Source organism: Jaculus jaculus, chromosome 1 (genome assembly GCF_020740685.1).
Source record: "Jaculus jaculus isolate mJacJac1 chromosome 1, mJacJac1.mat.Y.cur, whole genome shotgun sequence".
NCBI lineage: Eukaryota > Metazoa > Chordata > Mammalia > Rodentia > Dipodidae > Jaculus > Jaculus jaculus.
This window is the reverse complement of record NC_059102.1, coordinates 332,146,750-332,170,931: the sequence shown is the minus strand read 5'-3', so window position 1 is coordinate 332,170,931 and position 24,182 is coordinate 332,146,750. Positions and strand designations below refer to the sequence as shown.

Below are 24,182 nucleotides of genomic sequence, written 5' to 3'. Positions count from 1 at the left end.
AGGCCCTCCAGTCTTCAGAGTCCCCATCCAGGCTCTTCTTCTGTCTTCTCCAGGAAGATCCAAGTTCATACAGGGGAATAGCTATCTTCATTATAAAAATTAAAGTCAGTCTCAGAGCTGTTCCTAAATGCCAGCTGTCAGAGTTTATGTAAGAGTTTGAAAATCAGTCAGATGGAGATGATGAAATCACTGTGAGGTCAGTATGAAGTTCTTTAGGATTTTATTTTATACACTACCTTTCAGGAGTCTGTTGTGCATAGAATAAATCTACCTGCATACCTCTCTTCTCCCCAGCAGACCACAAACATCTGAACAGATTTTAGGAGGACATCTAGATCACTTCCTTTCCATGGCCCTCACATGGCAAAGCGAGTTGGGCTTTTTTACTTCATTGTCTTATTTTATTTTATTTTATTTTATTTTATTTTATTTTATTTTATTGCCCTTTTCCATCATCCACCACAAAAAGTTGAGCTGGTCTTTTTGCTAAGACCTGAACTTGTCCAGCATGACAAGTTGAGCAGACACCACATCATGCAGACCCTATTAGCCAAGCCTTAGAGTTTTGACCAATGAAGGCTCATTCACTGGAGATCCAATTCATCTACAGAGGCCCCATATCCCAAGCTGTTCAGCAATAAAGTTAGAAGGTACCATGTAATATGGAACAGGAAACCATGCCCCAACACAGAGGGAGCCTCATCCCACATATGCACATACTTCTACCGCATGCAGAAGGAGTTCTGGAGGAACACTACTCATTTTAAAGATTCAGCCATGCTGAATCTTGTGTCTTCTCTTAGACATTCATGAGGCACCTTTGCATGCTAAGGCTCTGAGAACTCCTACTGTAACGCATGGGTGGAAACCAGTTTCCCCTAAGAGCACCTATCAAAGCCTTGTGCAGCCTGAGGGCACTAAGCAGTCATGCTTCCAACCAGCACTTATTTTGTACAGAAGGCTTCCTGGATAATGGCACTAGGGGTCTTGCCCACCATTGCGAAGGCACATTCCTGCCCTAGGGGACTGTGACCCCAGAGCAGCAGAGCTTCTAGGCCACATTGACTCTGCCAGACCTCCTTTGGCCTGGTCCCTTAGGGGAAGGGATGCTGGATTTTTAAGGGGGAGTACAGACATGCTTCAGGGTAGGAAGTTTGGCTCCCTTACCCGTTGGTTAAGACAGTGATGTCTATGTGGACAGCCTCTGGTCACCTCATGAATGAGGACACTGAAGATGTTGAGAAGCATCAAAAGAGGCATTGTAGCCCTGGAGACCTCCACTCCTCCTAGGCCTCAGGAGTGCTGGGCTGCCCACTAACATCCAAATATGATGCCTGGGTTAGTCCTGAGACTGACCTGAGATCATCCAGCATGGCTGGAGGCAGGAGAGCACAGTGGATGGTATAGCCACCCTCCCCGTGAACCCATCACAGATGCACATTACGCCCATGTAAACCTACATGAACAATTGTTGCAGAGCTTTTCAGATAGGTTTTGTGATGCCGTGTTTCCCCACTCCCTGGACAGCTCATTTCAAGCCTCAAAATTTTTGCTGATGTGGAGATTTAACAAAGGCACATACATGTGGGCTCTAGGCCAAGACCCTCCTGTCATAACATGGTGGCTTCTGTGATTTCATGATCCCAAGCCAGAGGCACTCTCCCACTGACTTGGTTTCTAATACTTACCTGTTTCCATTCATTTGTACCATAAATACATATTGAGGGGGCCCTAGATACCCCACTGGGAATAGTGGACAAAACAGACAATATATACCAGCTGTCTTAGAGCAGACGAAAGTAAACATTTAAAATATAAAATTTAAAATGATGCACACAGAAACTGTTCTGAGTTCTCAGAGAGCTTTCAGAGGGGATAGATATGGATGGAAACCCCTGGTTCAGGAACTGTTGCTCACAAGGAATAGAAGCTCACTAACCCATAGAAACCCACTCACCTTAGAGAAACCCACTTGCCCTAGCTCAATGGCACAAGTGGCTGGGGGAGGTGAATATTTTAAGAAAGGAATCAAATACGTTGCAGAAATACAAGGCAGCAGCCAGAGTGGTGTGTTCTAAAAGCCATCATCAATTTTAGGCACATTCGCATTCTCATGTGCTTTCTCTGCATCCTACCATCCTTCTGTTCCCTTGCCAGAAGGGGTGTAAGCAGGGAGGACACAGTCGCCATCTCCACAAACAGGGACACAAGCTAGAGGATGAGGAGACAGCGGAGCACGGTGAGCGCAGGGGGCTGTCTCCTGGGAGAAGGGAGGGAGTTCAGTGCGACCAGGGAAGGCTTCACTGAGGAGGTGCTGTTTGAGCTGGTTCTGGGCTCCGGGACTTGGAGAGTACAGAGCCGCGTGCACAGGGGCAAAGCAGTGCCAGTCACCTGTCCCAGAGCTCTTGGAAGAGGGAGCTTTGCTATCACCAACCCACCACCCTTCTGGAGTTGGGGTTTCCCTGGACCTCTAAGAGAGGACAAGATCCTCCCAGGTCCCCTGGCCTGGATCTAAGGTCTAGACTGCTCATGAAGCAGGGCTGAGGCCGGCAAAAGGCGAACCAGGGGACTTACATCCAAAGGCAAGGACAGATTAGGGAAGAAGTGGGAGAAGTGCTGCCCGGTGGTGACCCATGCAAGTAGCTTGACGATCTGGCACCCACCTACCTGTCAGCGACCTTGAGGAAAAGCCATCCAGTGACAGGGGCTTCGACCTTTGACTGGCACCGGACGTGTCAGCCTCCGGTCTGCTATGACATGGGATGCTAGTTCACCACTAGCATCGAGTGATGTGAGTGTCTCAGAGTCCTCCATGCTGGCCTGCGTAGTGACCCGTTAGTTGGTGCTATCTGAAATATGCTGAGTGCTGCCATCTGAGAGTGCTGGCTAGGGTCCTGTGGGGAGAGGGAGTCATGTCTAGTAGGGTTCCGCATTTCTGGGCAGGGCTGCTCATGTCAGTTCTCTACTGGTATGGAAAGCAGACTTCCCCTACTTGAGGGAGGAAGCCAAGATCAGAAGCTATGGTGTCTGACAGCACGAGGGGAGGGTCAGAGCTGGGACCTGTCTGTCTGTCTGACCACAAAGCCACGCTCCTGATACACTACCACGTGTGACATCAGGAGGTGAGGGTCAGAGCCGGGACCTGTCTGTCTGTCTGATCGCAAAACCACGCTCCTGATGCACTGCCACGTGTGCTTCTCCGGGACCCAAAGCCTGTGCCAAGTCCTAGGGCAAGTTCAGGGTCTGCTTGGCACAGAGTACAAGGTGTTCCAGATGGGGCCGATGGATAAGCTTCTCTCCTGTACCCTTGGTCCTCAAAGCAGCACTCATGTCAAAGAAACCTATCCTGGGTTGCTTCACACAGGGTTGACGGCTTATGTGTTGCCAGAGCCAGACCGAGTCTTGTTTTTGGACTTGCCAATGCAGGAAAGAAATATTGTTGTAGATGGATCTGTCGTCGGTCTATCTAATGGATCTGGGATTCAATGGGTTGAGCCCAAGTCCTTTATAGACAACTTGCTCTATTATGAGATGTTCAGCCACTCTTACCCTGGTGTCTTCATCTCTAAACTGGAGATAATGTGTGACCTAATGACCTTGCAATAAGGAATACATGAAGCAATATTAAAGTGCCCATGAACTGCAAAGCTCTGCCCAAACATCGTGTATTACCATTACGAGAATGGATTCGAGGTCATGTTTACTGTTTGCCACTGTCACATGAAACTATTTCTGGGGAGACACAGCACAGGTCTGTTTATCATAGAAAGGGCACAGGTGACAGACTAAAGCACGACTGCACCAAAACCAGTTCTGCTGAACCAATGAGTTTATTGGGTTACACGCAGAGCTGGGCGAGGGGTGCTTGCAAGCATGGGCAACTCAAAGGCAGCTGCATGGCTGAAGAGCCCACCCCAGCATGGGCGACGACTCACAGAAGTTGCATTTCTGGAGCTCCATGCACCACTTAGAGGCTGCGCATGAAGACAGGGCGGAGAGTCTTGTGCACACTGCGGGACTTGGCTGCGGGTCCCCCCAGAGGGTCCCCCCAGATAGTTGTTTACCGTTGGCATAACGTTATAGAGGGATCTTTTAAGTTTTAGCTCTGCCAGACCTGGCCTTCTATTCTCTTGAGTCTCCCGCCCTAGGAGGGGATGTTTCAATTCCGAGAACATTGCTGTCTTCACTGGTCAGTCTACTCCCCACGGCAGCTGTTTATTGCCCTGCAACCTTGGGGAGAGGTCCTGTGACCTTTAAAGTTTCTGCTCTTCCAGACTGGATCTCCTGAGCCTCCCTCCTTCCTTCAGGAGGGAATGTTTCAATAAAGGAGAACTTCTGTTTGACACTAGCTTTTACTTGTCACGCCACTTAGGAAGCTGATCAGTGGAGGGCAGTGGCAGCCCCGGGAGTTAGCCCCACCCAGGAACTCCGTTAACTCACTTGCCCTGTCATGTGGTTTAGACCCGAGATGCTCAAGCTTCTGGACATCGGGATCCCAGTTTAACCTTGTGTTTTACAGGTTCAAGGGCCTTTTTTTAATTCACTGGCTGCTTCTGCATTGAAGGCAAAGAGGATCCCAGCTCCTCGGAGGGCAGTGTGCTGGGGTGGGTGGTGGTGCCTGAGCCCCAGCCTCGCAGCAGGGGCGGTGAGGCCGGCTGCTCCTGAAGAGCGGGGGAGGAGAGCTGGGGCGCTAGGAACCAGGGCCGAAAGCAAGGAGGCGAGGGCCCCTGGGACCCGCACAGAGTCCCGTTAACGCCAGTGTCCTTCGGTCCCCCTGCAGATCGTGTTCCGGAAGATCAGCGACGTGAAGCGCGAGGAGGAGGAGCGGATGAAGCGCAAGAACGAGGCGCCGCTCATCCTGCCGCCCGACCACCCGGTGCGCAGGCTCTTCCAGCGGTTCCGCCAGCAGAAGGAGGCCCGGCTGGCGGCGGAGCGGGGCGGCCGCGAGCCCGACGAGCTGGACGTGGAGAAGGGCGGCCTGGCCGAGCGGGCCCCGGCCCACCTCGGCCTCGTGCGGGCCAGCGTGGTCACGGTGCGGGAGAGCCCGGCCACGCCCGTGTCCCTGCCGGCGCCCGGCCCCGGGGTGCAGGACCCCGGCCGGCTGCTCGCGCCCGCGCCCGCCTCCGAGGGCCCCCGGGGCGGCGGGGACGGCGGCAAGCGCCGAGGCTGGGCGCGCTGCCGCGACGCCGCGGGCGGGAAGGGCGAGGACTGGAGCCAGGTGGCCAAGGCCGAGTCCATGGAGACGCTGCCCGACCGGAGCCAGGCCTCGGCGGGCGCCGCCACGCTCAAGAAGACCGACTCGTGTGACAGCGGCATCACCAAGAGTGACCTGCGCCTGGACAACGTGGGTGAGACCAGGAGTCCCCAGGACCGGAGCCCCGTCTTGGCCGAGGCCAAACATTCTTTCTACCCCATCCCCGAGCAGACGCTGCAGGCCACGGTCCTGGAGGTGAAGCACGAGCTGAAGGAGGACATCAAGGCCCTGAACGCCAAAATGACCAGCATCGAGAAGCAGCTGTCTGAGATCCTCAGGCTGCTGACCGCCAGGAGACCCGTGCCGTCTCCGCAGGAGCTCTTGGACATATCGAGGCCCCAGTCCCCAGCATCAGAGAGAGACATCTTCGGAGCCAGCTGAGAGGTGGTCTGAAAACAAAACCCAACTGATTAAAGACAAAGTCCTGCAACCCTGCCCTCGACTCCACCCCACCACACGCCCATGTGACCAGCCGTTTTCAAAAGGCTTTTCCCCGACAGAAGAAGGGGACCAGTGGCTTTGAGGTGTGGATGTTCACTCTTTCTCTGGAAAACGTTGGGGGCATGGTCGGGAGCCCACCTGCAAGATGGCAGCTGTGTCCTAAGTCTGCACAATTCCGGAAGAAAGGGCATGTTGTCTTAAGGGTGTTTTTCTTCGTTTTAAATATTTGTACCACTATGATATTTGCAAAATATTTAAACCAAAAAAGAGTAGCAGCCCTGCGGGGGCTGGTGGGAGAGTGCGGAGAACCCTTGTGGATAGACCCTGCTGGGTTTCCTCACTGAGAACCCCTGAAGACCATGTCAGGCATGGGGACTTCCCCACATTCTGCAGCTGCGACTGACAGTCACCTGTTGTCCTACAGCCGCCATGTGGAACAAGGTCATAAGGAGAGCTTAAAGGACTGGGAGAATGGAGGCTTTCAACTTCTGTCTCTGACGGTGGAGGGGGAATGCAGGCAAGGCCTGTGCGCCCACCCGACGCGCAAAACAGGATCTTCGGGTTCCCATTCCCTTTCCTAGAAGAGGATAGGGCTACAGAGAGCCCTGGGCTCTGAGGAGTCGGCTGCGTGGGCCACAGCCTGCCCCTGTGCATGCAGCAGGGAAAGTTGGAGGTGCCAGGGGATCCCTGCCCGGCTGTGTGCCCTGCAGGCCTCCCAGCACAGACTTCTTGGCTTCTTCCCACCACCCCCCACCTCTTTCTGAGTTTCCCTGGCTTTCCTCAGGGCGTGGCTCCGGGAAGAAGGGGCACGAGCCCAAAGTTACTTAACTAGCAAAGCAGACACACACACAACCTCAGAAAAATGATTGTAGCAAGTACTATGTTTATTATTTGATTATCATGGGGATTTCTGTCCACTGTACGGGATCATTAGAGGACATATGAGAGCCACACTTGGCCTTATTTGAAAGCCAACCTGTTTCCTACTGAACAACAACAAAAATGATGGCAGGACCATGATCATACTCTTTTCAGGAACTGGCAAAAAAGAATGAAGCCCTGGTTTTCAAGACATCTCAGTAAGAAGATAGGAAAGGTGTTCCAGGAGGGAGGCTGAGCTCTGAGCCATGATTACAGAGCACTCTGGGCCATCCAAGTCTCCATAGCATGATGCTCAGGGACCCTTACTGCCTCAGTTACCTGGGATCAGGTTGCTGGAGAGCTTGGATTTCACAGGGTGACATCGGAGATAGGAAAGAGGAGTGGTTCCAGTGTAGCCCAAGGACACACTGGAAGCTCAGCTCCCACAGTCAGCTTTGAGGGGAAGGGTGGTTAAGAGTGCAGGTGACAGAATGCACTTGTCCAATCCTCTGATCTGTGGTGACCCTGTCACTGGCACCTCCGGCTGGCATTGGTTTCTGTCAAGATTCGGAACCCCAGCATCCCTAAGGAACTGTCAGGTCAAGACCTGCCCGACCAAAGATTCTGTGTTCTGAGCCTCTTGTCTAGGGCCTTCCACCTTGGCCCCCTTTTGTTCTGCTCAGTGACTACAGTGTGTCCTGAAACTTGGCCCATGGTTGTCTGTACCAGTTGCATGGCCCTGGGAGGTTGAAGGTATGCACATTCATAGGTTTTTGTAGATGACCCCTGGCATCCTCGGACTTAGACACTTTGATTTTATTTTGAATGGTAGCACACAGGATCCTGTTCACGACCCTTGGTAAAGTCAGGGCCTTCAGCCTCTTTACATAAACTGCTGCCATCTGGCTCTTGAGGAAGAGGTAGTAAAATATCTATTAACCTGTCTGCCAGCTCTTCCCCACACATTCCAGGCAGCCCTTCCTCTAACATACTTGTTGCCTGCTTGTAAAGTTTAGGAGCCACTATTCTTAAGGTATGGCAGGGCATCCACTCCTAGAGAATTTTCTAGAACTTGATGGGCCCACTTAGCCCCTCACCAGCCAGTAGATAGAGGCCCTGCTGCTCCCTGCCAGCTCTTACCTGTGCCTGAGAGATGCTCAAGAGGCTGGGAAGCCCCTTGCCTGGGGAGACATGAAGCTCAGGTAAAACTGAGGTCAATGCAAATAGGGCTAATGACAGGAAGTTCAGACCCTTCAGGGGTCTCTGCTCATCTCTGGGTTGCAGGGCCCACAAGAGTTCCCTGATAGTGAAAAACACTATAAAAGTGGCTTTTATTCTTCTCCCTTTAAGTATTTTTAGGAAGTTGTTGTTATAGTTGTTTTCTCTGAAAAAAAAATTACATGAACCAACTCATCTCTCCTTTCCTTCTATGATATGCACTGGGCCAAAGACTGCTTTGTGCCAACTACCTAGGCTTGCAAGGACTTGTCAAAGGTCCCAAGCAAGGACCACAAACTTCAGATATTGCTGGCCTGTCACTTCCTGTATTAATCATTCACTATCCAGTGGCTGAGGAGTTGGGAGATACTAGTTGCTAGACATTTAAAACAGAGTTGCAAAAAATTATGCCAGAATATAGAGATGTTTTCCTTTTGGACATGCATGTGACGTGTTGCATCGTTGTCAGTTCATGCTGGTCATGTGGTCTCTTTCTCAACTCCTCACAAGAACCATCCATAGGGAAGTCCCTTTTTGCAGTGGCTATCCTAACAGGCTGCTTTGAAGACAGGCGGCCCACTATCACTTGATTGTTGTTGGGCCCACTACTCCCCACCGAGGGAGTAGGGAGTGCAGAATAGGTATAAGAAACAAGATGGCCAATGAGACACTGTGCTGTTTTGGGTAGGTAAACTGACTCCGTCAGTGCATGCTGCTGTTCCATACCCTGAGAGGGTTCCTCTGCTGGGCACAGCCAGACAGCTGCAGGAGAGAAAGAAGGTGGTTTTTGAGAAGCTCAGGTCTGGTGCCCAATTAGTGAAACATCTTCACCACATTACTGCTGCAGCAGAGTGGGTTTGGAAGCCGCGCCTGTTTCTGCAGCCTCTCTTTTGCATGCAGTGCCTCTGTCAAGCTCAGAGCCTTGCACATGCTAGGCAAGCCCCCCCTCGCTGAGCTCGGCCTCCAGCCCCCCAGCAAACTTTTGCAAACACACTTCACACTTTGATTTCTTGATGTCTGGTTCCTGGGGCCTGTTTTACCCAGTCTTCACCTTTGCACTGCATCCTCTGTGTTGCTTTTGGCCTCACCTCAGCCCTTTTCTTAGAATCTTGCTTTTTCAAAAGTGAAGAAAATGTTCAAGGAATAAAAATACCCTCCACCCCTACCTTGTGCCCACAGCAAGCTTTGGCTTCTGAGCCCTTATGTGGGAGATGAGAGTATTAAGTCAAGTGTCATATGTGGCCAGATTAGGGTGGGGACAAAGCAAACTTTTTAGGAATCCCAGCTGGAGGCAGACTCTCCTCCTGTTACCTAATGTCTCACAGGCATATTCTGAGACACCACAGGAGCCCTGGTATAGATGCAAGATTCTGATGTGAATTTGGAAATCAGGTTATGCTATGTTTTGCAATTAAGAGTTTAGCCTTAAGACCCTTGAATGGAACTGCAGTTGCGATGGAAATGCCATCGCCCATTCCTCCCTCCTCCCCTAATGTTGCTTGGGATGGAGGGCCCTCCTGCCCCTGGATGGCCTCTCCTACCTAATGTCACAAAGTAATTTTTATTGCTTCACATATTGCCTTCTTACTTGCTCGTGTCAGTAAAAAGTCCCTTCACCAGCCCCATGTGCTCCACCTGGAAAATCCTTCTCTGTCCCTGGGCACTTAACGTAGATGTACAGAAAGTATTGTTTCCTCACCGAAGCTGATGGTGTGGAGAGGCTGTAGTTGTCACTCCCCCACACAAGAGCCAATGTGAATTTATCTACAGCTTGAATCTGTTCTGTATGAAATTTCACTCTCATGGTAGTGATTACCCACTCTGGAAACTAAAACAGGACTTGAATCCCCTGCAGGTTGGGGACCTGTTGAGGGGCCTTCTCCATCTGCCACTCAGCTTTTCTTAGAACCATTGTCTCTTCTTTCTGAGTCATCTGACAGACACATGAGTTATTCGAGAAGTCCACAGATCCTGTATCAGGAGATGAAACACCCTTCCCGTGAATGTATTCTCTTAATATTCAGACACTGTATTCATGCATCAGTTGGAGACTGTCCACATCCAAACTCCATTGCAAGGACACTTCATCACTCTGGGGCTTCTCCTGTGAACACTTGCCATTGAATCCTGCCAAATCCTTGATTGGGTTTTTCTTTTTCCTTTGCATCTGTCACTTTGTCCAAATGAGCATGAATAAACAGAAGTGGAAATGAGCCGAGGCTATTTTTGTGGTCAGCTGAGGATGCTATTGGGAGCTCCACTGTTTGTCCACTATGGCTTGGGGACATGAAGTGGAGCATATGGGCCTCTGCGGATGAGACTCCATTATCAACATTTTTAAACAAGCACAAATGATCTTTGTAAAAAAAGTTTATTTATTATGGTAATAAACTATTTTATATGTGATCTTGTGTAGCCTTTCCTTACACACTCATCATTGGCTGGGTTCTGACAGGATGAGAGACCATGGGTGGTGTTTTCTATTCAAGATTTTGGAAGCTCTGATATTGATAACACCTATAATTGGCTTCAGGGGAAATTTAGTGGTCTAGAGACAAGAAGATTTGTGTCTTAAGTTTTGCTTCTCAAGAGGATGGCCATGAAGCATCTGTCCATGTGCCCATAGATAGCTCCACATCTGTCCATGTGCACAGGGGCTGCCTTTGAAATCAGAGACCTAATCCACTATGACAGAATACTTGGTGATTTATAAGGGAATGAAGTGGACTTATGTTCACGGTATGGAGGCTGGGAAGCCCGTGAAATGGCATTGACATCTGGAGGGACCCCTGCTTCTTCATAACCCTGGAAGTTGGAAGGACAAGTGGGACGTCTCACATCCATAGCATGGCAAGGCGCCAAGTCCCACCACAACTGAGCCATCAAATATCTATGTGAGCTTTGGGATAGGAGGCGAGATTGCCTTCAAACCATAGCAACCTTTTGAACAGTCTGGCTTCGAATTTGCATAAGATATATTAATGCTTCTAAGTCTTTTAAGACATAGCATACAGAGCATAAGAGAATCTTTTCTGAATGACTTTGTGGCAATAACAGTGTGTTGTGACCTTGCTTTACTTCACTGATTGACCCACACATGATTATAGTAGAGGACTGCTTGCTCCAAACAGCCCTTCACATGGGCATGGCCACAGTTCTGCTATATTAATTGGCACTGTTCTTGCTCATGGCAAAGACTGCACAGACAGAGCCTAATACCCAGTGGGCCACTGTGTTAAGGAATGGGCTTTCTCCTTTGACACTGTCACTTAATCCTGGGATGAGGGGAATTTATGATATGCAAGACAAACTGGGGTCTCTGTGTGGCCTCACAGACACAGCATGGAAGTGACATTTCAGGGAGCACAGTAAACATTATCTAATGACACTGATGCTTAAAATTCCAAATAACCAGTGCTCACTTCAAGAGCTCCCCCTCCCCAGTAAAGCACTGAATGGCATGTTTTATCATCAATGGTAAAAAACATCTCTGTGACTATGATTTTTATAAGTAGTCAAACAGACCAGTACTATAGTCATACAGAACTCACCCACAGATGCTACTATTTTGGCTTCCAAATGGGGCTCAACTATTTAAAAAAAAAAATAAGGTGTTTGTTGTTTTAAAATAAGAAGAAGCAAGGCCTCAGAGTCAGAGCCAGTATTACCAGGACATGTGGCTTCTTGCGTTGGTCACACTGAAGCAGACCATAACACACAGAACATCCTGATTTGGTCTGCTAAAAGCAAATCATGATATCAATTTCAAACATTTAGCCAAGAGTCCTAGTATTATTTCAAGTAAGCAAAGTCTCATTTTCTTTAAGGAGACACACCTCTCTCATAAATTACTAACTCATAAGTCATATGGGTAAAATTTTATTTCATACCAGTCCCGTCAACTTTGATAGACAAAGACTGTCATCTCACATCAAAATAAAAGAGAGACTGATTGAGAGGGAGAGGAGATATGATGGAGAGTAGATTTGTGAGGGGGAAGGGAGGAGAAGGAATTATTATTTTTTGTCTACAAGTATGGAAGCTGTCAATAAAAAAGTTAAAGATTAAAAAAAAGTTATATTAAACAAACCAATTCCCTCCCAAAAAGAAAAGACTGACATCTCAAATAACTTCATCTGAGAACAGTATTTCTAAGTGATCTTATTTGGTTGTAAGAATTAATCACAATGGCTTCAGATGCCTTGCTTCCCTCTTTGGACTTTGTCGTGGCAGTTGTCCTTGGAATTCAGGATTTACCCAAGGAGCTAGTCAGGGTCAGTAGATCCTGGGGCTGAAAGCGACCTTGCTCCTCACCCAGTCTTTTCCCAGCTCTGTGCCTGAAGTGGCCCCTGGCTGGTGAGCTGGTGTTCATCAACTTGAATGGTCCTGCATATTCCAGAACCCACTGCAGGTCTTTTGTTCCCTTCCCATGTGTCCTCCTGCTATGGCCCTCACATTGCAGCAGAGAAGTGAGAGGAGAGGACAGGAATGGTCTCGGATAATCCACATGTTGAATATTTCAGCCTCAGACAGAGTTAGCTCGGGTCATCCTTTCCTACCTCCCAAAGCCTGCTCTGAAACAAGGTCAAAGAACCGCAAGACTATTACTTTAAATTAACAACTGAATATTCCAGTAACAAATAGACCTGCTTTTACACGAATGATCACTTTAGAAAATCTCAAACTTTTGTATTATTTATATATGTGTATTGTTATTTATATATGAATTATAAATGAACTATTTATATATCTATATATGCCCACACATTGGACAATTCCCTATAACCACTTTTACACTTGTGTTTTCTTAGCCAGTCCTATCCTTCCAAGAACATGTCAGCAAAATTCTGGCTGGCCACAGGTCCCTTAGATCCTTCCACATTCACATCAATGTTCACTCCTCAAAGCCTGTTACACTAGAAGATCCTCCCCATGTGTCATCCTGCCCATGTGTCCTCCCTTCCATGTGTCCTTCTCCCCATGTGTCCTCCTTCCCATGTGACCTCCTCCCCATGTGTCCTCCTCCCCATGTGTCCTCTCCCCATGTGTCCTCCTCCCCATGTGTCCTCTTCCCCATATGTCCTCCTCCCCATGTGTCCTCTCCCCATGTGTCCTCCTCCCCATGTGTCCTCCTCCCCATATGTCCTCCTCCCCGTGTGTCCTCCTCCCCGTGTGTCCTCCTCCCCGTGAGTCCTCCTCCCCGTGTGTCCTCCTCCCCGTGTGTCCTCCTCCCCGTGTGTCCTCCTCCCCGTGTGTCCTCCTCCCCGTGTGACCTCCTCCCCGTGTGTCCTGCTCCCCGTGTGTCCTCCTCCCCGTGTGACCTGCTCCCCATGTGTCCTCCTCCCCATGTGTCCTCCTCCCCATGTGTCCTCCTCCCCATGTGTCCTCCTCCCCATGTGTCCTCCTCCCCATGTGTCCTCCTCCCCATGAGTCCTCTCCCCATGAGTCCTCTCCCCATGTGTCCTCCTCCCCATGTGTCCTCCTCCCCATGTGTCCTCCTCCCCATGTGTCCTCCTCCCCATGTGTCCTCCTCCCCATGTGTCCTCCTCCCCATGTGTCCTCTTCCCCATATGTCCTCCTCCCCATGTGTCCTCTCCCCATGTGTCCTCCTCCCCATGTGTCCTCCTCCCCGTATGTCCTCCTCCCCGTGTGTCCTCCTCCCCGTGTGTCCTCCTCCCCGTGTGACCTGCTCCCCATGTGTCCTCCTCCCCATGTGTCCTCCTCCCCGTGTGTCCTCCTCCCCGTGTGTCCTCCTCCCCGTGTGTCCTCCTCCCCGTGAGTCCTCCTCCCCATGTGTCCTCCTCCCCGTGTGTCCTCCTCCCCGTGAGTCCTCCTCCCCGTGAGTCCTCCTCCCCATGTGTCCTCCTCCCCGTGTGTCCTCCTCCCCGTGAGTCCTCCTCCCCATGTGTCCTCTTCCCCATATGTCCTCCTCCCCATGTGTCCTCTCCCCATGTGTCCTCCTCCCCATGTGTCCTCCTCCCCGTATGTCCTCCTCCCCATGTGTCCTCCTCCCCGTGTGTCCTCCTCCCCGTGAGTCCTCCTCCCCGTGTGTCCTCCTCCCCGTGTGTCCTCCTCCCCGTGTGTCCTCCTCCCCGTGTGACCTCCTCCCCGTGTGTCCTCCTCCCCGTGTGTCCTCCTCCCCGTGTGACCTCCTCCCCATGTGTCCTCCTCCCCATGTGACCTGCTCCCCATGTGTCCTCCTCCCCATGTGTCCTCCTCCCCATGTGTCCTCCTCCCCATGTGTCCTCCTCCCCATGTGTCCTCCTCCCCATGAGTCCTCTCCCCATGAGTCCTCTCCCCATGTGTCCTCCTCCCCATGAGTCCTCTCCCCATGAGTCCTCTCCCCATGTGTCCTCCTCCCCATGTGTCCTCCTCCCCATGTGTCCTCCTCCCCATGTGTCCTCCTCCCCATATGTCCTCCACCCATGTGTTGTCCTCCCTGTGCGTCCTCCTCCCCGTGTGTCCTCCTCCAAATGTGTCCTCCCCATGTGCCCTCCGCCCCATGTTTCCTCCTCCCCATGTGTCCTCCTCCCCGTGTGTCCTCCTCCCCATGTGTCCTCCTCCCCATATGTCCTCCACCCATGTGTTGTTCTCCCTGTGTGTCTTCCTCCCCGTGTGTCCTCCTCCAAATGTTTCCTCCCCATGTGTCCTCCTCCCCATGTTTCCTCCTCCCCATGTGTCCTCCTCCCCGTGTGTCCTCCTCCCCATGTTTCCTCCTCCCCATGTGTCCTCCTCCCCATGTGTCCTCCTCCCCGTGTGTCCTCCTCCCCATGTTTCCTCCTCCCCATGTGTCCTCCTCCCCGTGTGTCCTCCTCCCCATGTGTCCTCCTCGCCATGTGTCCTCGCTTCCTGTGTGTCCTCCCGAGGTGTCCTCCCCATGTGTATTCCCTTCCCATGTATCCTCCTCCCCATGTGTCCTCCTCCCCGTTTGTCCTCCCTTCCCAGCCAGCTGCTGTCCAGGCTGTTGGCCCTCTCGCGTAGCTAACTTACTCACCATCAACAGCTGCCCTTGGAAGGTCTTCCAAGCACAGCTGCTAGGAAGAAAGGGAATCCACGCAAGAGTTGGTCCAGCATTCTAGGAGTATGCATTCCTTTGAGTTGATCTCCACAGCCAAGATTCAAGGACAAAATCATGTAGACAATGAGTCCACTTGATCTTTTCACTTAACTGTCACCCAATAAAAATTCATGTACTTAGGTTATTGAATATTCTTCCCAAATTAGATAAACACTGAGGATTGAGATTTTAAAGCCCCCCCCCCCCCCGCCACCCTGCTGTCCCTCAAAAAAGAAAAAAGGAAAAAACAACCCAGACAGAAATAGTCCACATTAACCTGGTGCTTGTCTTACATGTGTCTAGACAGGTGAGTCAGAAATTTATGTAAACATGTTTAGATTTTAAACACTTTCTTCAAAAAAAATATTTAAAATAAGTCTAGGAAAATGTTACTTATCTAATTAAAAGGCATCATTTTATTTCAATGAAAGTGAGACAGCATAACCTATTAGGGTCTTAAGTGGAGAAAGCAAACAAGACCACAGGAAGCCATTCTTCCCTTGGGTCTTCCTGGTAGCACCATTCATAGACACACACATTCTCTGGCTTTTAAATTCTGCTTCTCTAATGGCTGTGAGGACAACTACCATGTTTATAGATCTCAGCAAATCTCAGGACCAAAGAGCCATGTGTAGATCCCCCCCAGGGAAAGTTCAAGTCACAGGACTTCTTGGAATGCCTCAGAAGTGTACCTGTCTTCTTTACTTAGGACATTAGAAATACTATGTGGCTTTGCTACCTCCATGCTGAGGACTTGACCTATGAAAGGTAGTCCCAGAGCCGCAGTGCAAGACATGGGGAAGGGAGAAAGCAAACCATCAGAGAGACCGGCTGGTAAAGGACAAGGCTGCCTCCAGCAGGAATGCCCATTACGAGGAGTTACTGGTAAAAGAGAAGAACTCAGAGGGCTCATGGGACCAGGTTCTTTGGCAAATATCACTGTAGTCCTGGACCACAGGTTATGCAGCGAGAGGCCCATGGGACTGGGTAGAAACTTTCTTTTCTAAGGTTCTGATGTCAGAGACGTTCTGGTTAAGCATTTTCTATGAGTTCCCAAGCCAGCAGTCCTACAGCGAGCGTCTTCAACAGAAGGTGAGCAGTAGGTGATCCTCTGGAGAATGTCTTGGGAATGGGAGGTCAGGGAGAAGTGCCATTTCTCTCGAAGGCCAGCTGCATTAGCTCATGGTATATGTCTGGGCCCAGGCGATGCCCACATGGGAATAGCAATATAGGAATCCCAGGACAGAAAGGGTCACCCATGGCCAACCTGTGGGGAGAGACAGAAGAGTGGTTAGAAGTGCCTGGGAGACCCCCTTACTGTCCACAGAGGAGAAGAAAAGAAGCAATTATGGCCTTGGTTTACACAAGACATGGGCCTCCAAAACAATCTGCTTAACCGGACTCAGCTAGTGTGGTCCTCATCCGCACTGAGTGGTAATGAGAGTTGGGGATTATGGCAAAGGCACACTCATTTAGAAACAGGATAAGCTTTGGAAGAATATGTGCTGTGGGGACCAAAGCAGATCCCTGGAGAAGAAGAAATGCCCAAGAGTGTGCAGACTGGCATGATGGAGTGTCGTTTATCAGTAAGCAGAAAGAAGGACCCTAGATTTTTTTTTTAATTCAAAGATACTAGTGGGTCCTTCTACAAAAACATGTCTTAGGCTCTCCATGTTCCTCTCATTTCTTTCTAAACGATGCCCTGCTCTAGGTCTCTGTGGCTGCAGGGCCTTGCATCTACTAGTGTTTGAATCATTCATACTTCTCTCAGGACTCTGGAGAACCAGAGGTGCTGTGGAAGCCAAAAAGGAAAGGTTCAATACCATGTCAGGTGTCCCCACTGCATGTTGGGAAAGATAGACACACAGTAGGGTTTACAATTTCACACAGTAAGTACTAGATGATGGATTGGGGAGAGGAGGACAGCTGCGGAGAGGAGGACAGCTGCGGAGAGGAGGACAGCTGGGGAGAGGAGGACAGCTGAGGAGAGGAGTACAGCTGAGGAGAGGAGGACAGCTGAGGAGAGGAGGACAGCTGGAGAGAGGAGGACAGCTGAGGAGAGGAGGACAGCTGGGGAGAGGAGGACAGCTGGGGAGAGGAGTATAGCTGGGGAGAGGAGGACAGCTGGGGAGAGGAGGACAGCTGGGGAGAGGAGTATAGCTGGGGAGAGGAGGACAGCTGGGGAGAGGAGGACAGCTGGGGAGAGGAGGACAGCTGAGGAGAGGAGTATAGCTGGGGAGAGGAGGACAGCAGAGGAGAGGAGGACAGCTGGAGAGAGGAGGACAGCTGAGGAGAGGAGGACAGCTGGGGAGAGGAGGACAGCTGGGGAGAGGAGGACAGCTGAGGAGAGGAGGACAGCTGAGGAGAGGAGGACAGCTGAGGAGAGGAGGACAGCTGAGGAGAGGAGGACATCTGAGGAGAGGAGGACAGCTGAGGAGAGGAGGACAGCTGAGGAGAGGAGGACAGCTGGAGAGAGGAGGACAGCTGAGGAGAGGAGGACAGCTGGGGAGAGGAGGACAGCTGCGGAGAGGAGGACAGCTGAGGAGAGGAGGACAGCTGAGGAGAGGAGGACAGCTGAGGAGAGGAGGACATCTGAGGAGAGGAGGACAGCTGAGGAGAGGAGGACAGCTGAGGAGAGGAGGACAGCTGGAGAGAGGAGGACAGCTGAGGAGAGGAGGACAGCTGGGGAGAGGAGGACAGCTGGGGAGAGGAGTATAGCTGGGGAGAGGAGGACAGCTGGGGAGAGGAGGACAGCTGAGGAGAGGAGGACAGCTGAGGAGAGGAGGACAGCTGGGGAGAGGAGGACAGCTGGGGAGAGGAGTATAGCTGGGGAGAGGAGGACAGCTGGGGAGAGGAGGACAGCTGGGGAGAGGAGGACAGCTGAGGAGAGGAGGACAGCTGGGGAGAGGAGGACAGCTGAGGAGAGGAGGACAGCTGAGGAGAGGAGGACAGCTGAGGAGAGGAGGACAGCTGGGGAGAGGAGGACAGCTGGGGAGAGGAGGACAGCTGGGGAGAGGAGGACAGCTGGGGAGAGGAGTATAGCTGGGGAGAGGAGGACAGCTGGGGAGAGGAGGACTGCTGAGGAGAGGAGGACAGCTGAGGAGAGGAGGACAGCTGGGGAGAGGAGGACAGCTGGGGAGAGGAGGACAGCTGGGGAGAGGAGGACAGCTGGGGAGAGGAGGACTGCTGAGGAGAGGAGGACAGCTGAGGAGAGGAGGACAGCTGGGGAGAGGAGGACAGCTGGGGAGAGGAGTATAGCTGGGGAGAGGAGGACAGCTGCGGAGAGGAGGACAGCTGAGGAGAGGAGGACAGCTGGAGAGAGGAGGACAGCTGGGGAGAGGAGGACAGCTGAGGAGAGGAGGACAGCTTGGGGAGAGGAGGACAGCTTGGGGAGAGGAGGACAGCTTGGGGAGAGGAGGACAGCTGAGGAGAGGAGGACAGCTGGGGAGAGGAGGACAGCTGGGGAGAGGAGGACAGCTGGGGAGAGGAGGACAGCTGAGGAGAGGAGGACAGCTGAGGAGAGGAGGACAGCTGGGGAGAGGAGGACAGCTGAGGAGAGGAGGACAGCTGAGGAGAGGAGGACAGCTGGGGAGAGGAGGACAGCTCGGGAGAGGAGGACAGCTGGGGAGAGGAGGACAGCTGGGGAGAGGAGGACAGCTGAGGAGAGGAGGACAGCTGAGGAGAGGAGGACAGCTGAGGAGAGGAGGACAGCTGAGGAGAGGAGGACAGCTGGGGAGAGGAGGACAGCTCGGGAGAGGAGGACAGCTGGGGAGAGGAGGACAGCTGGGGAGAGGAGGACAGCTGAGGAGAAGAGGACAGCTGAGGAGAGGACAGCTGGGGAGAGGAGGACAGCTGAGGAGAGGAGGACAGCTGAGGAGAGGAGGACATCTGAGGAGAGGAGGACAGCTGGGGAGAGGACAGCTGGGGAGAGGTGGACAGCTGAGGAGAGGAGGACAGCTGGGGAGAGGAGGACAGCTGGGGAGAGGACAGCTGGGGAGAGGTGGACAGCTGGGGAGAGGTGGACAGCTGAGGAGAGGAGGACAGCTGGGGAGAGGAGGACAGCTGGGGAGAGGAGGACAGCTGAGGAGAGGAGGACAGCTGAGGAGAGGAGGACAGCTGAGGAGAGGTGGACAGCTGAGGAGAGGAGGACAGCCGAGGAGAAGAGGACAGCCGAGGAGAGGAGGACAGCTGGGGAGAGGAGGACAGCTGAGGAGAGGAGGACAGCTGAGGAGAGGAGGACATCTGAGGAGAGGAGGACAGCTGGGGAGAGGACAGCTGGGGAGAGGTGGACAGCTGGGGAGAGGTGGACAGCTGAGGAGAGGTGGACAGCTGAGGAGAGGTGGACAGCTGGGGAGAGGAGGACAGCTGGGGAGAGGACAGCTGGGGAGAGGTGGACAGCTGGGGAGAGGTGGACAGCTGAGGAGAGGAGGACAGCTGGGGAGAGGAGGACAGCTGGGGAGAGGAGGACAGCTGAGGAGAGGAGGACAGCTGGGGAGAGGAGGACAGCTGAGGAGAGGTGGACAGCTGAGGAGAGGAGGACAGCTGAGGAGAGGACAGCTGGGGAGAGGTGGACAGCTGGGGAGAGGTGGACAGCTGAGGAGAGGAGGACAGCTGGGGAGAGGAGGACAGCTGGGGAGAGGAGGACAGCTGAGGAGAGGAGGACAGCTGGGGAGAGGAGGACAGCTGGGGAGAGGAGGACAGCTGGGGAGAGGAGGACAGCTGGGGAGAGGAGGACAGCTGGGGAGAGGAGGACAGCTGTGGAGAGGAGGACAGCTGAGGAGAGGAGGACAGCTGGGGAGAGGAGGACAGCTGGGGAGAGGAGGACAGCTGAGGAGAGGAGGACAGCTGAGGAGAGGAGGACATCTGGGGAGAGGAGGACAGCTGGGGAGAGGAGGACAGCTGGGGAGAGGAGGACATCTGAGGAGAGGAGGACATCTGGGGAGAGGAGGACAGCTGGGGAGAGGAGGACAGCTGGGGAGAGGAGGACAGCTGAGGAGAGTAGGACAGCTTGGGGAGAGGTGGACAGCTGAGGAGAGGAGGACAGCTGGGGAGAGGAGGACAGCTGAGGGAGAGGAGGACCAGCTGGGGAGAGGAGGACAGCTGGGGAGAGGAGGACAGCTGGGGAGAGGAGGACAGCTGGGGAGAGGTGGACAGTCTGAGGAGAGGAGGACAGCTGGGGAGAGGAGGACAGCTGGGGATGAGGAGGACAGCTGAGGAGAGGAGGACAGCTGGGGAGAGGTGGACAGCTGAGGAGAGGAGGGACAGCTGGGGAGAGGAGGACAGCTGAGGAGAGGAGGACAGCTGGGGAGAGGAGGACAGCTGAGGAGAGGAGGACAGCTGGGGAGAGGAGGACAGCTGGGTGAGAGGAGGACAGCTGAGGAGAGGAGGACAGCTGGGGAGAGGAGGACAGCTTGGGGAGAGGTGGACAGCTGGGGAGAGGAGGACAGCTGGGGAGAGGAGGACAGCTGGGGAGAGGAGGACAGCTGGGGAAAGGAGGACTGCTGGGGAGAGGAGGGCAGCTGGGGAGAGGAGGACAGCTGAGGAGAGGAGGACAGCTGGGGAAAGGAGGACAGCTGGGGAGAGGAGGACAGCAGGGGAGAGGAGGACAGCTGAGGAGAGGAGGACAGCTGAGGAGAGGAAGACAGCTGGGGAGAGGAGGACAGCTGGGGAGAGGTGGACAGCTGGAGAGAGGTGGACAGCTGGGGAGAGGAGGACAGCTGAGGAGAGGAAGACAGCTGGGGAGAGGAGGACAGCTGGGGAGAGGAGGACAGCTGAGGAGAGGAGGACAGCTGGGGAGAGGAGGACAGCTGAGGAGAGGAGTACAGCTGAGGAGAGGAGGACATCTGAGGAGAGGAGGACATCTGAGGAGAGGAGGACAGCTGGGGAGAGGAGGACAGCTGGGGAGAGGTGGACAGCTGGAGAGAGGTGGACAGCTGGGGAGAGGAGGACAGCTGGGGAGAGGTGGACAGCTGGGGAGAGGAGGACAGCTGGGGAGAGGAGGACAGCTGGGGAGAGGAGGACATCTGAGGAGAGGAGGACAGCTGAGGAGAGGAGTTCAGCTGGGGAGAGGAGGACAGCTGGGGAGAGGAGGACAGCTGAGGAGAGGAGGACATCTGGGGAGAGGAGGACAGCTGAGGAGAGGAGGACAGCTGAGGAGAGGAGGACAGCTGGGGAGAGGAGGACAGCTGGGGAGAGGAGGACAGCTGAGGAGAGGAGGACAGCTGAGGAGAGGAGGACAGCTGGGGAGAGGAGGGCAGCTGGGGAGAGGAGGACATCTGAGGAGAGGAGGACATCTGAGGAGAGGAGGACAGCTGGGGAGAGGAGGACAGCTGAGGAGAGGAGGACAGCTGGGGAGAGGAGGACATCTGGGGAGAGGAGGACAGCTGAGGGAGAGGAGGACAGCTGGGGAGAGGAGGACAGCTGGGGAGAGGAGGACAGCTGGGGAGAGGAGGACAGCTGGGGAGAAGAGGACAGCTGGGGAGAGGAGGACAGCTGGGGAGAGGAGGACAGCTGAGGAGAGGAGGACAGCTGAGGAGAGGAGGACAGCTGGGGAGAGGAGGACGGCTGGGGAGAGGAGGACGGCTGGGGAGAGGAGGACAGCTGGGGAGAGGAGGACAGCTTGGGGAGGAGGAGGACAGCTTGGGGAGAGGAGGACAGCTGGGGAGAGGAGGACAGCTGGGAGAGGAGGACAGCTGAGGAGAGGAGGACAGCTGGGGAGAGGAGGACAGCTGGGGAGAGGAGGACAGCTGGGGAGAGGAGGACAGCTTGGGGAGAGGAGGACAGCTTGGGGAGAGGAGGACAGCTGGGGAGAGGAGGACAGCTGAGGACAGCTGAGGAGAGGAGGACAGCTGGGGAGAGGAGGACAGCTGGGGAGAGAGGAGGACAGCTGAGGAGAGGAGGACATCTGAGGAGAGGAGGACATCTGAGGAGAGGAGGACAGCTGGGGAGAGGAGGACAGCTGGGGAGAGGTGGACAGCTGGGGAGAGGTGGACAGCTGGGGAGAGGAGGACAGCTGGGGAGAGGTGGACAGCTGGGGAGAGGAGGACAGCTGGGGAGAGGAGGACAGCTGGGGAGAGGAGGACATCTGAGGAGAGGAGGACAGCTGAGGAGAGGAGTTCAGCTGGGGAGAGGAGGACAGCTGGGGAGAGGAGGACAGCTGAGGAGAGGAGGACAGCTGGGGAGAGGAGGACAGCTGAGGAGAGGAGGACAGCTGAGGAGAGGAGGACAGCTGGGGAGAGGAGGACAGCTGGGGAGAGGAGGACAGCTGGGGAGAGGAGGACAGCTGAGGAGAGGAGGACAGCTGGGGAGAGGAGGACAGCTGGGGAGAGGAGGACAGCTGGGGAGAGGAGGACAGCTGAGGAGAGGAGGACAGCTGGGGAGAGGAGGACAGCTGGGGAGAGGAGGACAGCTGGGGAGAGGAGGACAGCTGGGGAGAGGAGGACTGCTGGGGAGAGGAGGACTGCTGAGGAGAGGAGGACATCTGAGGAGAGGAGGACAGCTGAGGAGAGGAGGACAGCTGAGGAGAGGAGGACAGCTGGGGAGAGGAGGACAGCTGAGGAGAGGAGGACAGCTGAGGAGAGGAGGACAGCTGGGGAGAGGAGGACAGCTGGGGAGAGGAGGACAGCTGAGGAGAGGAGGACAGCTGGGGAGAGGAGGACAGCTGGGGAGAGGAGGACAGCTGGGGAGAGGAGGACAGCTGGGGAGAGGAGGACAGCTGAGGAGAGGAGGACAGCTGGGGAGAGGAGGACAGCTGGGGAGAGGAGGACAGCTGAGGAGAGGAGGACAGCTGAGGAGAGGAGGACAGCTGAGGAGAGGAGGACAGCTGGGGAGAGGAGGACAGCTGGGGAGAGGAGGACAGCTGGGGAGAGGAGGACAGCTGGGGGAGAGGAGGACAGCTGAGGAGAGGAGGACAGCTGGGGAGAGAGGAGGACAGCTGGGGAGAGGAGGACATCTGAGGAGAGGAGGACAGCTGAGGAGAGGAGGACAGCTGAGGAGAGGAGGACAGCTGGGGAGAGGAGGACAGCTGGGGAGAGGAGGACAGCTGGGGAGAGGAGGACTGCTGGGGAGAGGAGGACTGCTGAGGAGAGGAGGACATCTGAGGAGAGGAGGACATCTGAGGAGAGGAGGACAGCTGGGGAGAGGAGGACAGCTGGGGAGAGGAGGACAGCTGGGGAGAGGAGGACAGCTGAGGAGAGGAGGACAGCTGGGGAGAGGAGGACAGCTGAGGAGAGGAGGACATCTGAGGAGAGGAGGACATCTGAGGAGAGGAGGACAGCTGGGGAGAGGAGGACTGCTGAGGAGAGGAGGACATCTGAGGAGAGGAGGACAGCTGGGGAGAGGAGGACAGCTGGGGAGAGTAGGACAGCTGGGGAGAGGAGAACAGCTGAGGAGAGGAGGACAGCTGAGGAGAGGAGGACAGCTGGGGAGAGGAGGACAGCTGAGGAGAGGAGTTCAGCTGGGGAGAGGAGGAAAGCTGGGGAGAGGAGTTCAGCTGGGGAGAGGAGGACAGCTGGGGAGAGGAGGACAGCTGGGGAGAGGAGGACAGCTGAGGAGAGGAGGACAGCTGGGGAGAGGAGGACATCTGGGGAGAGGAGGACAGCTGGGGAGAGGAGGACAGCTGAGGAGAGGAGGACAGCTGAGAAGAGGAGGACAGTTGGGGAGAGGAGGACAGCTGGGGAGAGGTGGACAGCTGGGGAGAGGAGGACAGCTGGGGAGAGGAGGACAGCTGGGGAGAGGTGGACAGCTGAGGAGAGGAGGACAGCTGGGGAGAGGAGGACAGCTGGGGAGAGGAGGACAGCTGAGGAGAGGAGTTCAGCTGGGGAGAGGAGGACAGCTGGGGAGAGGAGTTCAGCTGGGGAGAGGAGGACAGCTGGGGAGAGGAGGACAGCTGGGGAGAGGAGGACAGCTGAGGAGAGGAGGACAGCTGGGGAGAGGAGGACATCTGGGGAGAGGAGGACAGCTGGGGAGAGGAGGACAGCTGAGGAGAGGAGGACAGCTGAGGAGAGGAGGACAGCTGGGGAGAGGAGGACAGCTGGGGAGAGGAGGACAGCTGGGGAGAGGAGGACAGCTTGGGGAGAGGAGGACATCTGGGGAGAGGAGGACAGCTGAGGAGAGGAGGACAGCTGAGGAGAGGAGGACAGCTGAGGAGAGGAGGACAGCTGGGGAGAGGAGGTCAGCTGAGGAGAGGAGGACAGCTGGGGAGAGGAGGACAGCTGGGGAGAGGAGGACAGCTGAGGGAGAGGAGGACAGCTTGGGGAGAGGTGGACAGCTGGGGAGAGGAGGACAGCTGGGGAGAGGAGGACAGCTGAGGAGAGGAGGACAGCTGGGGAGAGGAGGACAGCTGAGGAGAGG

General features: G+C 54.4%; 2 protein-coding genes across 5 annotated transcripts in view; one reads left to right on the top strand and one right to left on the bottom strand.

Annotated features, from left to right (window-relative positions):
- The window catches only part of Kcnh1 (potassium voltage-gated channel subfamily H member 1), a 375,946-nt gene extending 365,766 nt beyond the window's left edge, over positions 1 to 10,180 (top strand). For both annotated transcript variants that reach the window (XM_045141565.1, XM_045141564.1), the window contains exon 11: positions 4,781 to 10,180. In XM_045141565.1, the coding sequence (XP_044997500.1) occupies positions 4,781 to 5,635 (855 nt within the window). In that variant the 3' untranslated portion in view covers positions 5,636 to 10,180. The remainder of the gene's footprint in view (positions 1 to 4,780) is intronic.
- A 5,049-nt stretch (positions 10,181 to 15,229) lies between these two features.
- Positions 15,230 to 24,182, bottom strand: part of Hhat (hedgehog acyltransferase) — a 407,044-nt gene continuing 398,091 nt past the window's right edge. For all 3 annotated transcript variants that reach the window (XM_045141567.1, XM_045141566.1, XM_045141569.1), the window contains one exon: positions 15,230 to 16,098. In XM_045141567.1, the coding sequence (XP_044997502.1) occupies positions 16,007 to 16,098 (92 nt within the window). In that variant the 3' untranslated portion in view covers positions 15,230 to 16,006. The remainder of the gene's footprint in view (positions 16,099 to 24,182) is intronic.